At 41.9% G+C, this 14,002-nt stretch overlaps 2 protein-coding genes across 3 annotated transcripts; one reads left to right on the top strand and one right to left on the bottom strand.

Moving 5' to 3' along the window:
* Nucleotides 1-465: 465 nt before the first annotated feature.
* On the bottom strand, nt 466-8,976 carry zdhhc14 (zinc finger DHHC-type palmitoyltransferase 14). Of its 2 annotated transcripts, XM_044107154.1 has the most exons (10): nt 8,732-8,976; nt 8,300-8,577; nt 7,636-7,796; nt 6,647-6,790; nt 6,382-6,519; nt 4,593-4,641; nt 3,624-3,726; nt 3,442-3,551; nt 2,382-2,490; nt 466-1,879 (listed from the first exon to the last, which is right to left on the bottom strand). In XM_044107154.1, the coding sequence occupies exons 2-10, from the start codon at nt 8,377-8,379 to the stop codon at nt 1,454-1,456; spliced, it is 1,320 nt and encodes a 439-aa protein (XP_043963089.1). In that variant the 5' UTR covers nt 8,380-8,577; nt 8,732-8,976; the 3' UTR covers nt 466-1,453. The 2 variants fall into 2 exon arrangements, with proteins under 2 accessions (XP_043963089.1, XP_043963088.1); XM_044107153.1 differs by having other exon boundaries at nt 8,300-8,976.
* A 699-nt stretch (nt 8,977-9,675) lies between these two features.
* Nucleotides 9,676-13,539, top strand: tmem242 (transmembrane protein 242). Its single transcript, XM_044107155.1, has 4 exons — nt 9,676-9,798; nt 10,468-10,568; nt 12,106-12,243; nt 12,454-13,539. Exons 1-4 carry the CDS (start codon nt 9,717-9,719, stop codon nt 12,586-12,588), a joined length of 456 nt encoding a protein of 151 aa, XP_043963090.1. The 5' UTR covers nt 9,676-9,716; the 3' UTR covers nt 12,589-13,539.
* The last annotated feature ends 463 nt before the right edge of the window (nt 13,540-14,002 follow it).

A 14,002-nucleotide genomic window follows, 5' to 3' on the forward strand; every position in this document is an offset into this window, starting at 1 on the left:
TTTATGTAGATTAAATATGTTTTATTTTTTTATTCTACTGTATTTTGATTTTTCCTGCATTTCAAGGACATTTTTTAAAAAAAACGTTTGAATCTTGTATTAATGTACATAAGTGTAATCTAGTGGATTTTTTCTTTTATCCAAGTCTGAAGAAACAAATATTCTAATTTTAATTAAAATTCAGTCGGTTATAAATTTTATTCCATGAGAACTTACTCCTGATTTTCAAGACATTATTATTAATTTTCATTAAAATGTTATTTTTATGCACTCATTTTATGTTAGATGAACTCCATTATTTTTTATTGTTTTCTTTTGCCTCATTTCTATTTGTATAATTATACTTTGCAGGCTAACTACCCAAAATAAATGTTAAACTCCATGAATCAGTAACATATATAAATAATAATAAACAGAAATGATCAAATGTAAACTGACAACATATTTAGGAAATGTTTGGTTTATTTCTCTCTGAGGAGTTTGATAACTTCAGTTTTTATCTGTGAAAGTTTATCTGTGGATCTTTTAATCTGAAGGGTTTCAGCAAGGAAACAATATATGACCTTCAGAATAAAAGCATAGAATAGTTTAATTCAATCCAGTGAAGACAACATCGGTATAAAACTTGACACTGTGTGTGGCAGTGTAGCTGAGCCGCATCAGCTCTATAGCTCTGCAGAAACAATCAAAGAAGAAGAAGGAATCGTCATCAACATCAATTAGCTTATTCTGGATTTAAAGTCCAATAAATTTGTCTCTGAGGAGGAAGATGAAGGTTGAAAGAAGAGAAATCCGGCTTTGGTCCTGGTGCAGCTCAAGCTGCTTCACCTGAATGCGTTAAACACCTGAAACCAAACAACCCAAAGTTCTGAATTTCAAAATAAAAGCATTGACGAACCCAGAACCCTGCGGAAGTATTAACATGTACCAAGCTTTTCCACATTCTGCCACATTAAAAACCATAAACTTCTGTGTTTTTTATTAGGAACACAAAGTAGTCCCTCACCGGCAAGTGGAAGTAAATCTGAAAAGTGTGGCATGCTTTTTTCATTCAGAAAATATTTGAATCTCTTCCTGCTGCAGGTTTTCTTTGTTCAGCTCTGATCACTTCTTCTTCACAAAACATCTCAAACTCACTCTGAAAGTTTTCACGTTTAGCAGATTCTCAGTTGAACTTTGATTAGGCCATCCCAGCACTTCCAGGATTGTATTGTATTTAGCTCCAAATATCTCTCCCACCATCATCCTTTTCTCCACTGATGAAAAACTTTGTGTTTTGTTTTTTCATTTAAAATACACCAAAAAGTGAAAATATGAACTTTCGCAGTTCCAAATTAAACTCTGAAAAGGTGGAATTAGAAACTCAGAAGCCATAAAAATAAAAAATAAATCAGTTTTTAGTCATTTTAAAGTTTTTTTTTTTTACATTCCTGAAGTTTTTCTGTCCAGCAGTTCAGACGGAGCTGAGTTTCACCAATCCTCTGACCGAGTCTTCGTGCAGCGAGTCCTGGGTCACGGGGTCGTAGCGGACCTGGGGCGCCGGGTGCTGCAAGTGCATGTGGGCGGGGCAGGGCAGAGCCCCCTGCGGCGTCCCGCAGGGCGTCTCCTCGGGGCTGACAAAGTGCTGGTGGTGGTGCAGGTGGTGCAAGTGCAGGTGATGGTGGCAGTGGGAGTCGACGGCGGCGTTCCTCAGTGTCAGGACGTCTCCGGCGCAGGACGGCAGCGACGGCTGGGCGGGCGCCAGGTAGGCACAGGGCCCGCCCAGCGAGGCGGGCTTGGCGGGGAGAGGTGGCAGGACGACAGGGTCGCTGTGGAGGAGCGGCGTGGCGGCGGCCTGCAGGACGAACTTGGTGCTCTGGAGACACTGGTCCTGGTCGCACTGGGAGGACAGGAGGGGACCGGAGTGAAGCTGGAACCCAAACTTATTCAAAGCTGACCAAATCTTTTGTGCCGCCATCGTTTTAAAGATATACATAGCTCTCATGTGATGTCACACTCCTGGGAACTTTGTAGCCGACAGCCATCTTGGTAGGTATCTGTAACCAACTGTCATGACCGTTGCTATGGAGTTGCTATGACGACAATAAACCAGCCATATTCTCTGTCTTACATGGACAGCTGCCATTTTGTGGATGTATCTTTCTCTTGCACATTGATCAAGACTGTCACTATGATTTGTTTTAGTTGGTCTGGAAGCCATGGTTCAGCTAGGCTTTGCACTAAGCTTTCCTACCAAGATGGCGGTTCAGTGGTGCTGCGGTTCAGACGTTTTGGAACTACGTACTAATAAATATAAAATGACAGCGGCACAAACGGAAAGTAGCAGAGTTGACAGGAAGTTCCGCCCCATGTTGCAGCCGCCCTGGGTGATATCCACCTACCATGCGGCTGTGGAGCTGCGTGGGGGCGTAGCTGCTGCCGCCGGTCCCGTTGGACTGGGGGGCGGTCTGCGGCGTGTCGGCCTGGATCAGACCCCTCCTGTTGATCAGACTGACACAAACAAGAAGAGAGGTCAAAGGTCACGGCTCCAAACCCAAACTGATGATCTCAGATGTGTTGAACGGCAGCAGCAACTAGCAATATTAAAGGATTCTATGTTTTATTACCATAATCTATAAATGAGCTGGAGTGATAGCTTTATTTTGAAAGTCCAACACACAAAATGTGGCTAGTCGCTGGTTGCTATGGCGATTCCCTCCTTTTCTGAAGGACTGGACTGAAATCCAGAGCTATTATTCAGTTCAGAGGTTTTTACTGTACGTCTATAAAGAGACGTTGGTACATTTATTTATTTCATGGTATATTGATTTAAATCAGAAGTTCTCCTGATTTATTTATAACATTTCATAATGTTTTGGTTTTAGTCTGAACTAAAATCCTTTTTATTCCTGATTCTGAAGCAGATTTTAGTCAAGGTTCAGGTTTTTAGTTTGTTTTTGTTTTCTGACCCAGATTTTAGTCCTATTTCATATATGCCGTGTTGAATTAACTAATAAATCAATTAATCACACAAAAATTAAAACAAACTCAATAATTTCCATTTGCATGATTTATCATTTTAATTTTTCTTCCAGAACTCTGGTGCTTCGGTCTCAACTAGTCCCTTTATTCAGTCCTTTTCATTTGTTGTTTTGTTTATTTGTTGTGGATATTTCAAATGTCTTCCAGTTCCAGTGTTAAATGTTCATTAACACATTTAATTTATTGATTTCTGAGAATGTCTTCTTGCATTACGTCAGTTGAAAATGGTGTCAAAGCTCAATATTATCGTTTATCTCAATAACTCCTAATAATAATTTATTGTCCAGCTAAATTAGTTACCATGACAGACTTTAGCCTTGGTCTTGGTAATGGCTTTACCTCTGACTACCTCTGGTTATCTGAGTTATAGCTGGTTACCATGGTTACCTGTACCAGCATTAGTGCTGGTTTACTGCTGACCTGGGAGGCAGCGGCCCACACAGCGCCGCGCAGCAGTTGGTCAGGACATTTCCGTAGCTGTAGGGGTTGTAATTGTCCTTTCCCTCCTTTTTGGACCAGGTTCCTTTGATCTGAACGGGAACGCCGGGGTTAAACCATTATATAGGTCGTGTTGATCTAACTGGGAGCGCTGGGATACTCACATCCTCGTTGGTGGTCTGGTTGGAGCTGATCAGGTAGGTATGGAAGCCTGACAGGCCCACGATGGACCAGACGGAGAAGAAGCACACCACCACCTCCAGGATGGTGCAGAGCGGAGTGAAGGAGTCAAACATGGAGGCTCACGACTCGGAAACAAACTGGAATGTTTTCATCTGGACTTGATTCATTTCCCCCATCAGGGAAGCTGATGTCCCTGTCAGGGAGGCGATACTTTGACCTTGGCAGTGCATTACAGGACATATTGAGCTGTAGATGGTGGCAGCATCAGGGATTGATTTATCAGAACCGCGAAGGGGAGGGGCTGTATGGGAGCTAATTAATGCCTGTGGTGGATTTTCTGTGTCAGATCTGAACTCCATGTTGGAAGGGCTGAATGTTTACAGATTTTGCTGATCAGATTGGTTCTGCTTACAGCCAAATAGACGATGAATCCCAGCTAACAGCTATGCTACCCGCTGTGCTTACAGCCAGTTTTACAGCCACGCTAACGGCTACACTTATTGTAACTTTTAAGGCTATGCTAATGGTAACTTTACAGCCAGGCTAACAGCTGTACTCACACAGTCATGCTGATGGCTACGGTAGTGGCTAAGTTTATCACCACTTTTACAGCTACACTAGCAGCTATGCTAACGGATACGCTACCACAATAACTCTTATGGCTACACTTAAACAGCCATGCTAACGACTACGCTTACACTTACAGATAAGTTTATTGCCACTTTTGCAGCTATGCTAACTGGGATGAAATGATGGTTCTGTCTGTTTATGGTGGAAACACTTCTGCTAGTAGAGCCAATTTTCTGTCAAAACTGGATTTATAACCAAGTAACTTTGTGTTTTATATGTATAAATGTGACGTTTCCATCAAAACTGGAAATGTTTTGTTTCAGAACTTTCCAGAACTTTTACGAGCCCCACAAGCAGAAGCTTTGGGCTCTGAAGGATATCTAGCTGGACTGTCTTTGAGTGTGGTCAGGAATCCGGTCCGGTTTGATCCTGGAAAACAACAAAGAAGAAGAGATTCATAACTTCATTAATAAAGTTCACCCCTTCATCCCGATGTTTCTATTTTACAGTGAAGATCTGAATCACCAGGAAGATCTAATTTGTTCCTGTTTTTAAGCTAAATCTAAAAAATCCCTCCACAGTTAGACAGAAAAAGGTTTTATTGCTAAAACAAGCTAAATCTCATTGAGCTAATGGAGTTAGCGAGGTGTGAAGACAGGAAAACAGGAAACAGGAAAATGCCAAAAATCACGAGAAAACCACAGAAACATTTCAAAGTTTTAACCTTTGGGGGATTTTTTTGTGTGTTTTAAACATGAAGACACCGAGGAGAAGTGAAGGCGTCAGAGGCTGCAGTTAATTTCATGGAGATCGAAGTCACCACTCTGTGCTGCATCTTTTTATAGCAGCGCTGCTAAAAACAGAAAACAAGGAGCACTCAGAAGAAAACACGAGTTTATCTGAGACTGTCTGCTGGTGGTTAAAAAGCCTCGCAGGTCTGGAGTTTGGAGCTTCAGGCCACATAAACAACTTTAATGACCTGAGAAGAGAGTCTGGTTGATGACAGGAAAAAATCCCCAGAAACCAGTGATCAGGGTTAAACCGCCATCAACACAGAAACTGCTTTCAACCGCCCGGTTCAGTGGAGTTAAACATATTAAAACCTCTCCAACACAAAAACAGCAGGAAACATCCCCAATTATCCACAAAGGACAATCATGTCTGTTATGTCAGTTTTTAGCAGTGGTGGGCACACAATCCGCTAATAGCAGAGCTAGCATTGAACGCTAACTTTGAAATTGTTTTGCATTGTTTACATTCACATGGTGGGTATCAAGTCAACATTGTTGTAGTTACTGCTTTAGCAATAGCTTCCACTAAATACTATGTTGTTTTAAGGCTTTAGCATTAGCACAACTAATGAAAGATTTTAGCAACAGCATGAAGTTCCTCAAGGTAAAAAGGAAAAATCAAATCAAAACTGGGATGAATTATCCAAAAATGATGGTTCTGTCTGTTTATATCAGATTTCACACGTGGTGGAAACACTTCTGCTAATAGCAGAGCTAATCTTTAGCATAGTGCTTTTGCAACTATGAAAACATGTTGTGTTATTTATGAACTTAGTGCTTTAACCTTAGCTTCAACTAAATACTATGTTGTTGTAGCGCTTTAGCATTAGCAGAACTAATGTTTATGATAAGTGTTAATGCAGCTAGCGTCTTAGTTAGCGGTGCTCACCACTGGTTTTTAGTAACAGCAAGGAGTTTCTCAGGAAATAAGTATCCTATTATTTTTTCATTGTTTTCTGGAGAAAAATAAAATGTTCTGACTTGAAAATGAAGATTTTGGAAGTTATCCTAAACCATTTTCCAGTTTTGGAAAAGTCAGGGATAGTAAGAAAAATCATGTTCTTAATTAGGTCAAATAAACAAAAACATTTGAAGTGTGACTTTCTGTATTTTCATGCGTAGCTCCATCTTTCTGTCGCACTCTGATCTCATCTTATGCAACATAAAACTGATCAATCACAGCAGAGATCTTTTTGTGGGATAATTATCTAAACACTCTTCCACTGCAATCTGTGAATTAAAGGTTGGATTTTTCTAAAATGTTCCCAAAGTTTTGTCTCCTGAGTGTTTGAAATCTTTCAGCAGATTTCTAAAGAGATCAGCTGCTGAGGCACAACAGAAAACGATGTGAGGAGGCGGCAGACGCTCGGTTACTCACTGAGGACGACATGTGTGATGACGAAGGCGAAGATGAAGATGGTGAGGAAGGAGAGGGAGAGGATGAAGAGGTAGAAGAAGCGGTAGTTCCTCCGTCCGACGCAGTTCCCCACCCAGGGGCAGTGATGGTCGAAACGCTCTGCAGCAACAAAAAACAGCAAAAATTAACACATAAAGAACCTGGAACAACCAGAGACTCAAAGACAGAAAAATGTAAATCCAAGGCTGGAAGTGGCAGAAAGCAGAAACATACGAGGTAAACTGACCGACACAGTTGTCACAGAGGCTGCAGTGGGAAGCCCGCGGCGGCCGGAAGATCTTGCAGGTGAAGCAGTACTTGAGCTTGACGGTCTGACCGTTGATGAGAACCTCTCTGGTGCGAGGAGGAGGCTTGGAGCAGCTGGTCGAGTCTGAAAACAAAGAGCAGCTCAGAGAGACGAGGCAACAGCTGCTGATACACAGAGGTCACTCTGACCTCAGAGGTCAAGACCTGAGAGGTCAAAGACCTCAGAGGTCAAGACCTGAGAGGTCAAAGGCCTCAGAGGTCAAGACACGAGAGGTCAAAGGCCTCAGAGGTCAAGACACGAGAGGTCAAAGGCCTCAGAGGTCAAGACTTGAGAGGTAAAAGAGGGAAACTGAAATACAAATGACTCCTGAAATAGAGCGACTAGACAAAATAAAATAAATATAAAAACATCCTGGAGGAACTTTGATGGATGGATGAGTGGTTGGATGTTTGGTGGATGAATATTTGGACGGATGGATGTTTAGATGCATGGATAAATGATGGATGGATGGATGAAGAGATGTTTAGAAGTATGGATGGACAAATGGATACATAGATGAGTGGATTGGTTGGATGTTCAGATGGTTGGATGTTCAGATGGTTGGATGTTCAGATGGTTGGATGTTCAGATGGTTGGATGTTCAGATGGTTGGATGTATCTTTGATGGATGAATTTGTTTCTTTGGAATCAGGAGAACTTCCTGGAGTTTCAGAAACAAAATGGCGGCCCTCTGTCTCCTTCTTCCTCTGACGCCGCCGTCATCGTCCTCCATGTTTGATCTTCTCCATCAGGAAGCAAATCAGGGAATGACAGGCTTCCAGAAATAGACGGCGACTTTCAGTTTCCATGGAAACCAGGAGGCGACATGTGACTCAGCGCTCCGACGGCGTGGAGGAGGAGGGAAACTACTGAACAACAAACTCCAGACTTCTGCAACAATGCCCACTAATCTGCGTCTCCATGGTTACCGATCTGCCTCTCCAGGTCGGCGGCCTCGTCGGGCGTCGCCCTGGGCAGGACCCCGGGGTCGCTGAAGCTCGCCCTGAACAGCATCCCCATGACGAAGATGAAGAGGACGGCGCCAACGGCCGGGATGGCCGGACTCAGGTTGGACGCCAGGTAGGGGCAGCTGAGGACACAGAGAGACGGGCTGAGCGTTCCGACCAATCAGAGAGCGCGATACAGCAGGAGGAAACAAAACAATGAGACAAGTTATCATTTCTATTGAGGTTGGGGCCCAACGGGTTAATGAGCAACAAGTCAGGGGCCCAGAATGTTATATTTCAAAATTAGAGGCCAATGTGTTAATCTTCAATAAATTAGGGGCCCAGAATGTTAACTGACAACAAGTTAGGGGCCCAAAGGTTTTAATCAACAGGTTAGGGACCCAAAGAGAAAGTTTCCGACAGGTTAGAGGACCAGAACGTTACTGAACAGTAACTCAGGGGCCCAAAGTGTGTAAAATGTGTCAGAAACGATCATTCAGCTTCAGGAAAGAGGCTGAATCCCAAATCTTCAGATTGAATGCATTTAGGATTATAATCTCCACTTTGGCAAACATTTAAAGTTTAACGTAAAGTTTTCCCACCTAAATATTTGGAGATATGAGCTTTAAACCCAAACGTGACTCACTCGAAGGCGAAGAAGAGGCCGCTGGTGAGGAGGATGAGCACCAGGGTCAGGTAGAACACCCCGGTCTGCCGCGCCATCATCACCCGCCCGTCGCAGTAGAACCGGTTCCGCCCCGGGAACACCTGCCACTTCCTGCGGGGGGTCCGGCCGCGGTGTCCGGGGCAGGACGGCGGCTCGGTGCCGGCGGCGGAGGATGAGGTCTGCGGGGAGGAGCAGCTGGTGCTGCGGGTGCAGATCTGCGTGTACCGGATCGGTCCGTCCGGAACCGCGTGCTGGATCTGAGACATGAGTCCTGACAGGTGAGCGCGCGCGGAGATGAAAGGATAATCAAAGGTACGCGCGCGGATGAGCCCGTATTTCCATCACGAACCCAAACAAAAGCGACCGGGTTTTATCACTATTACAATTAATTTGTTCTGTAAACAAACGCACGCGCTAGAACCTCCAGTTCGGTACCATATCCGCCTTTTCCGGACCCAGTGCCTGGATGTGAACTGGTTCCGGTTCTGGATGGGAGTTGGTGTGATCCAAGTTACCGGGCGTTCAGATGGTCCGCGTCCGTGGAAAGGAGGAAAAAGATGAGGAGGAAGAGGAAGAGGAGGAGGTGAAGAGCATCCCGATCCTCCGCAGAGCCGCTGGAGCCTGCGGAGATCCTCTATCACCACCAGGATGTGTCACTACACACGAAAAACCAATCTTCCAGTCAAAACGGAGGGCTTAGTTGACCATCTTTAGCGTTTTGATCGTTCAGTTTTGTCTGTCAGGTCTTTAAGAAAATATGAAATACAAACAAAATTTCTTCTGAAGCAGATAAATAAACATTAACAAACAAAAATTAAACTTCACTAAAAATGTTAATTTTGAAAAGTAGAACTTCCTCAGTAAGTTATTACAAAATATTTACAATCACTACAGCAAACAAACTCTTTTTGTAATTATTTATTTATGGTATGAGCACATTTTATCTTTATAACTTTGTTATTATTAATTCTTATTATTTAAAGCTCGTTTTGTAAAATAACATGGCATCTTCTAAGCCCACTTTTGTTTCATGTTGGAATTCTTATTTAAAAATATGTTCTATTTAACTTCTTTACATTTACGTTGCTTTCACGGTTGCTTTCTATAAATAAAACGTATTTTAAACATTTTATACTCTAGTGAGTACCTTGCTTTCAGTGTTCAGTTTAATCCGCCTCAAGAAGTAATAAACGATCTTTGGTTCTGGATTCTGGCTCTTTATCTTCTAGTTAAAATGGTTAGTCGTTAAAACGCAGTGAAAATAAAAACCTATAAGGTATCTTCAGTGAGGTTCCCATAGTTTTGGGGTTTCTTCAGTAATTCCCTGGAAAATAATATCTGGTTCCTATGTTTAGTGTTTGTACCCGGGCGTTTTACGGAGACGGACCGAAACAGTATGACGGCCGCGGATGTTGGCGGAGACTCTGTCAGAGCAAACCGTGATACTGATGAAAAGGACGGACATCATGTGTTAAAAGGTGAGCAGCTGCAGATGGACTGGAGGTTAAAACCAAACGGAGCCGCGACCGCCGGACTTCAGCCAAAAATCTACCGATTTAAGGTTCAGCTCACCTGCCTGCGGCTGCAGAGGTCAGGGGTCACTGACCTGTTTAAGGAGGACTTTTTGAAATGCCCCCAACTATTCCGCTGTTAATTTACCCACTAAGACAAAAAATTTGATGCCACCGTGTTCGTGTAATGTCAGATCGGAAAGACACCGTGACATTGGAGAAAACACTTTTCAGTTTCATTGTTTTCTATTTTACTGATTCTGCTGTTGCAGCTCTTGAGTCAAAGCACTTCTAATAATACGTGTATGACAGATATATGAATCAACAAACATTTGGAGTATTCACAACAAAACAGGAAGGAATCTAACTAGCTTCATAAGCCCTCAAGCATGGTGGTGGAGGTATGATGCTGCAGGCTTGTTTTGCACTATTATCTCCTCTGTTTGTCAAAGTTGAAGCTTGGTCCAAACTGGGTCATCAGTAGAACCCGGTACCGATGTCCAAACACGTAGAGGATCCCCTGTTTCCTCCCTATGTCAGTGATTGCTGATGTAGCAGCTGTATCCTGTGACATCACAGCTCACCTGGCTTCCTGTTTGCTGTGACATCACAGCTCACCTGGCTTCCTGTTTGCAGGTGCGGTGTTTTTGACCACAGTGGCCTCAGCGGGGATGATCGCTGGGTTCGGCTCCACACTGGCGCTGGCCAAGAAGAAGAGCCCAGAGTGGTTCAGTAAGGTAAACTCAGTCCAGCGGGAAAAATGTTTTCCAGAAAGAAAAATGGAGTTAATATTTTCACACAAACTGGACAAATGAGGTAGAGCCAGACTGGGAAAAAAATCATGACAAGACTAAAGTCACAATATTATTGGAAAAAAGACATACAACAGTAAGTCAAAATAATTTGAGAAAAAAGTCATATGAGAATGAAGTAGTAAGACGAGAAAAGTCAGTTCAAGAAAAAAGTTGCAAGATTGCGAGAATGAAGTTGTGATAATACTAGAAGAAAATCGTAATACTAAGAGAAATCATACTATGATAATAAAGTTATTATAAATCTAGAGAAGTTGTAATTTTATGAGAATGGAGTTGTAATAATATGAAGAGAAAGTCATAATATAGGAAAAAAAATTATGAGAATAAAATCACACGACAACAATAGTTTAGTCTTCATAAGAGAAAAAAATGATCATTCGTAGAATGAAGAATCAATTTTATGTGGTCTACACAAAAACAAACACAAAATGAGTTGTGTTAACCCTGAACTTATAAGTTTGTGTCAATTTTACAAAGAAAGACAAAGTTCACCTTTAAACACATCAGCAGCATCAAATTGTTACTGGTAGCAGAACTTAGAAACAATTTTCTAAATGACTGAATTTATTCTGCTAATGTTATATTAGCAGGATTTGGTGTGAATTTAAGCAGAAGGGCCTCATGTTTGGTGTGAACTCCAGCAGCATCACTGCTGTGTTTGTGAAACGATGACGTCTGTTTTCCCTCCTGACGTGCGATCCGGCGGCGGTTCTGAGAAGGAGGCGGCGGTTCTGGTCCGTCTGAGGCGAACAATCCGGCCGCTGTTCCTCCGTTCTATTTCCGTCACACAGCGGGCTTTGTCGTCTGACGGGAGATTTGATTTGAGCTGGAGGCCTGGTGGCTTTGTGCTTGTTTCAGCTTTACTGGAAAACAGAACCGAACCGAAACACGTCAGGAAATCATATTTCTCTCTGGGATTAAACCTTCATCAAGTGCCAGATGGTAAAAATCTCATGATAAAAGGGCCAAAGTTCAAAAAGACCAAAGATTCAAGAGCCAAAGTCTAAAATGGTCAAACATTCAGGGGCCAAAGTCTAAAATGGTCAAACATTCAGGGGCCAAAGTCTAAAATGGTCAAACATTCAGGGGCCAAGCTGTGAGCAACTCTGTTACTCAGAGTAACAGAGTTGCTCAGAAATAATAGAAATTAACAGAAACTATAATGTGAAAGATAATGTCACATTATTTTTATAACGTAAAATTATGAAGATAAAATCTTACCAGCCCCACAGCGCCCCCTGGGCAGAGATCTGATTGGACGTTTGCAGAGTTCTGCCCATATTTGGTCATAAAGTTTCCTGTGGTAGAATAGAAATTCTAGTGCATTCTAACATCGCCATGGTTACAGTCTCTGGAATCCTATTGGTTGCCACCAGCCAGCTTTGGCAAATAGAAGGAAAATCTCCATTTGAAGGTAACATGGACCCAACCAGCACTTGAAAAACTGTTTCCTCTGCAGGGTGTGGCAGCGACGGCCGCGGCCCCCGAGTCCGGGGCCTCCCTGGCCCTCAGAGCGCTGGGCTGGGGCTCCCTGTACGCCTGGTGTGGGGTGGGTCTCCTCAGCGTCGCCGTGTGGAAAGCTCTCGGCGTCCACAGCGTACGTTTGTTTCTAATAATCAGGACAGTTTGGAATATATCTGGAGAAAATTCAAACAAGTGATTGAAATTCACAAAAATAACTGAAAATGTCTTAAATTAATGTGTAACAATAAAAATAAAATGTTTACTTTGGTTAAAAAGCTGAATAAATATTTACTTTAAAGTAGGGAAGTTTGCAGGTTTCTGATCCTTTCCTTGTCTCTTGCAGTTGGCAGAGCTCAGACAGAAGATGGAGTCGTTCTTCCCGGCCATCCCGAGGAACCCGGAGGCCGCAGCCGGATCAGAACCGTTGGACTGGGACACCATCTTTGGGTCCAAATCACAGGGATCAGCCAGAGACTGAAAACCAATCTGACCCTGTGGAGATTTTACAGCTGGGAAATGTCAAATTATGAAGATAAAGTTATACCAGAACAAGAACAGTCACGTATTGTAAATAAAACATATTTAAATGTTGTGAAATTTTAAGTTTTATGGAGGATTTTTTCTGGTATGTGTCAAACTTAAAGCCCGGGGGCCAAATCTGGCCCACCAAAGCTACTTATGGGGCCATCTAGTCTCCAATGGGAGACATAGTTTAACCTTCAGGAAAACATTTGTGTGCTGAAATATTTTATCAATCCAATGAAAGCAGTGACCAGTTTAAAGGAAAATCATCTGTCCCTCCAGATTTCAGTGATCACACAAAATCAAAAAAACCTGCAAATTTTAAGCAAGTTTTGCCTTATTTGATGTCAAGTTATTGCCTCCAATTAATATGGCAAGTAACAAAAAGTCACTTTTACTGTCATGCATAAACAATAACAAAATCAGTAATTTTGATTGAAAAAGAATTGCAAAAACAATCATGAAATGCTGGCGGAACTGATCAATGTGAAAATATGTCAAATATATCATTTTCACAAGTACTTATAAGTAGGCATAATTTTTTTGAGAGTAGAGTTGCAAGCAAGAACAGTAAAATAAAGTAAAAATACAGCTCTAAAGATGAATACAAAATTTTACATTTTTGGAAGAAAAAGTTAAGAGCTTTTAGTTCCTCAGGGCTTGATGCTCGGTACCATGAGGCTTACCAGAGATTTCTGGACAAAAACAACATTTTGAGACTTGGAAAAGATTATCCAGATTTTTTCAACTTAGGAAAAGTTAGGAATGGTAAGAAAAATATGGGTCTTGCGTCTTATTGGAAACGTTTTACCGGATTTTTGTATTTTTCAAAGACAAAAAGTGTAAATACCACTGTGATCCATTTTCTTTCTTTTGATTGTAAACTAAATAAATCAGTGAAACATTTCGTAGAGTTTTTAGTTTTTATGCATCTTTACATCTGTATCTTCTGATCTGTGAGACGTGAACTGTTCTGGTTTTGGACTCCATCAACAGTCTGCTGTTAAACTTTAGCTTAAACTGTCTCCAAATTTTAGTTTGATAGGCTTTTGACTACACTAGTTAAGAAATTACCTTTATTGACTCGTTTTAACCTCATGGCACCGTGATAATAATAATTTTTTTTCAGCCAACAGTCCAGCACTAGGTGGTCCTACCTGTAAATGTCAGATTTTTAAGCCTGAAAGTTGAGATGAACTGAATGTTTTTGTTTCTGCGCCAACGCTTAAATTAAAAAAGCTAAATATGTCCTCAAGACATCAACCCGTTTATTCAAGTCATGCAGACTTATGGTGGTAAAATAACAGGTTTTTATAAAGTAAAAATGACTTTTAATCTCATAATTATGATTTCCTGTTTTTTTAAAAAAT

Source organism: Gambusia affinis, linkage group LG22 (genome assembly GCF_019740435.1).
Source record: "Gambusia affinis linkage group LG22, SWU_Gaff_1.0, whole genome shotgun sequence".
NCBI lineage: Eukaryota > Metazoa > Chordata > Actinopteri > Cyprinodontiformes > Poeciliidae > Gambusia > Gambusia affinis.

Excerpts from the sequence above, each read along its gene's own strand:
- tmem242 (XM_044107155.1), top strand. The coding sequence starts at position 9,717 with ATGACGGCCGCGGATGTTGGCGGAGACTCTGTCAGAGCAAACCGTGAT. Across the intron at positions 10,569-12,105 it reads GCCCAGAGTGGTTCAGTAAG|GGTGTGGCAGCGACGGCCGC; the intron begins GTAAACTCAGTC and ends TTTCCTCTGCAG. Across the intron at positions 12,244-12,453 it reads AAGCTCTCGGCGTCCACAGC|TTGGCAGAGCTCAGACAGAA; the intron begins GTACGTTTGTTT and ends TGTCTCTTGCAG.
- zdhhc14 (XM_044107153.1), bottom strand. The coding sequence starts at position 8,586 with ATGTCTCAGATCCAGCACGCGGTTCCGGACGGACCGATCCGGTACACG. Across the intron at positions 7,797-8,299 it reads GGCCTCTTCTTCGCCTTCGA|CTGCCCCTACCTGGCGTCCA; the intron begins GTGAGTCACGTT and ends CTGTGTCCTCAG. Across the intron at positions 4,642-6,381 it reads CATCACACATGTCGTCCTCA|GATCAAACCGGACCGGATTC; the intron begins GTGAGTAACCGA and ends GTTGTTTTCCAG.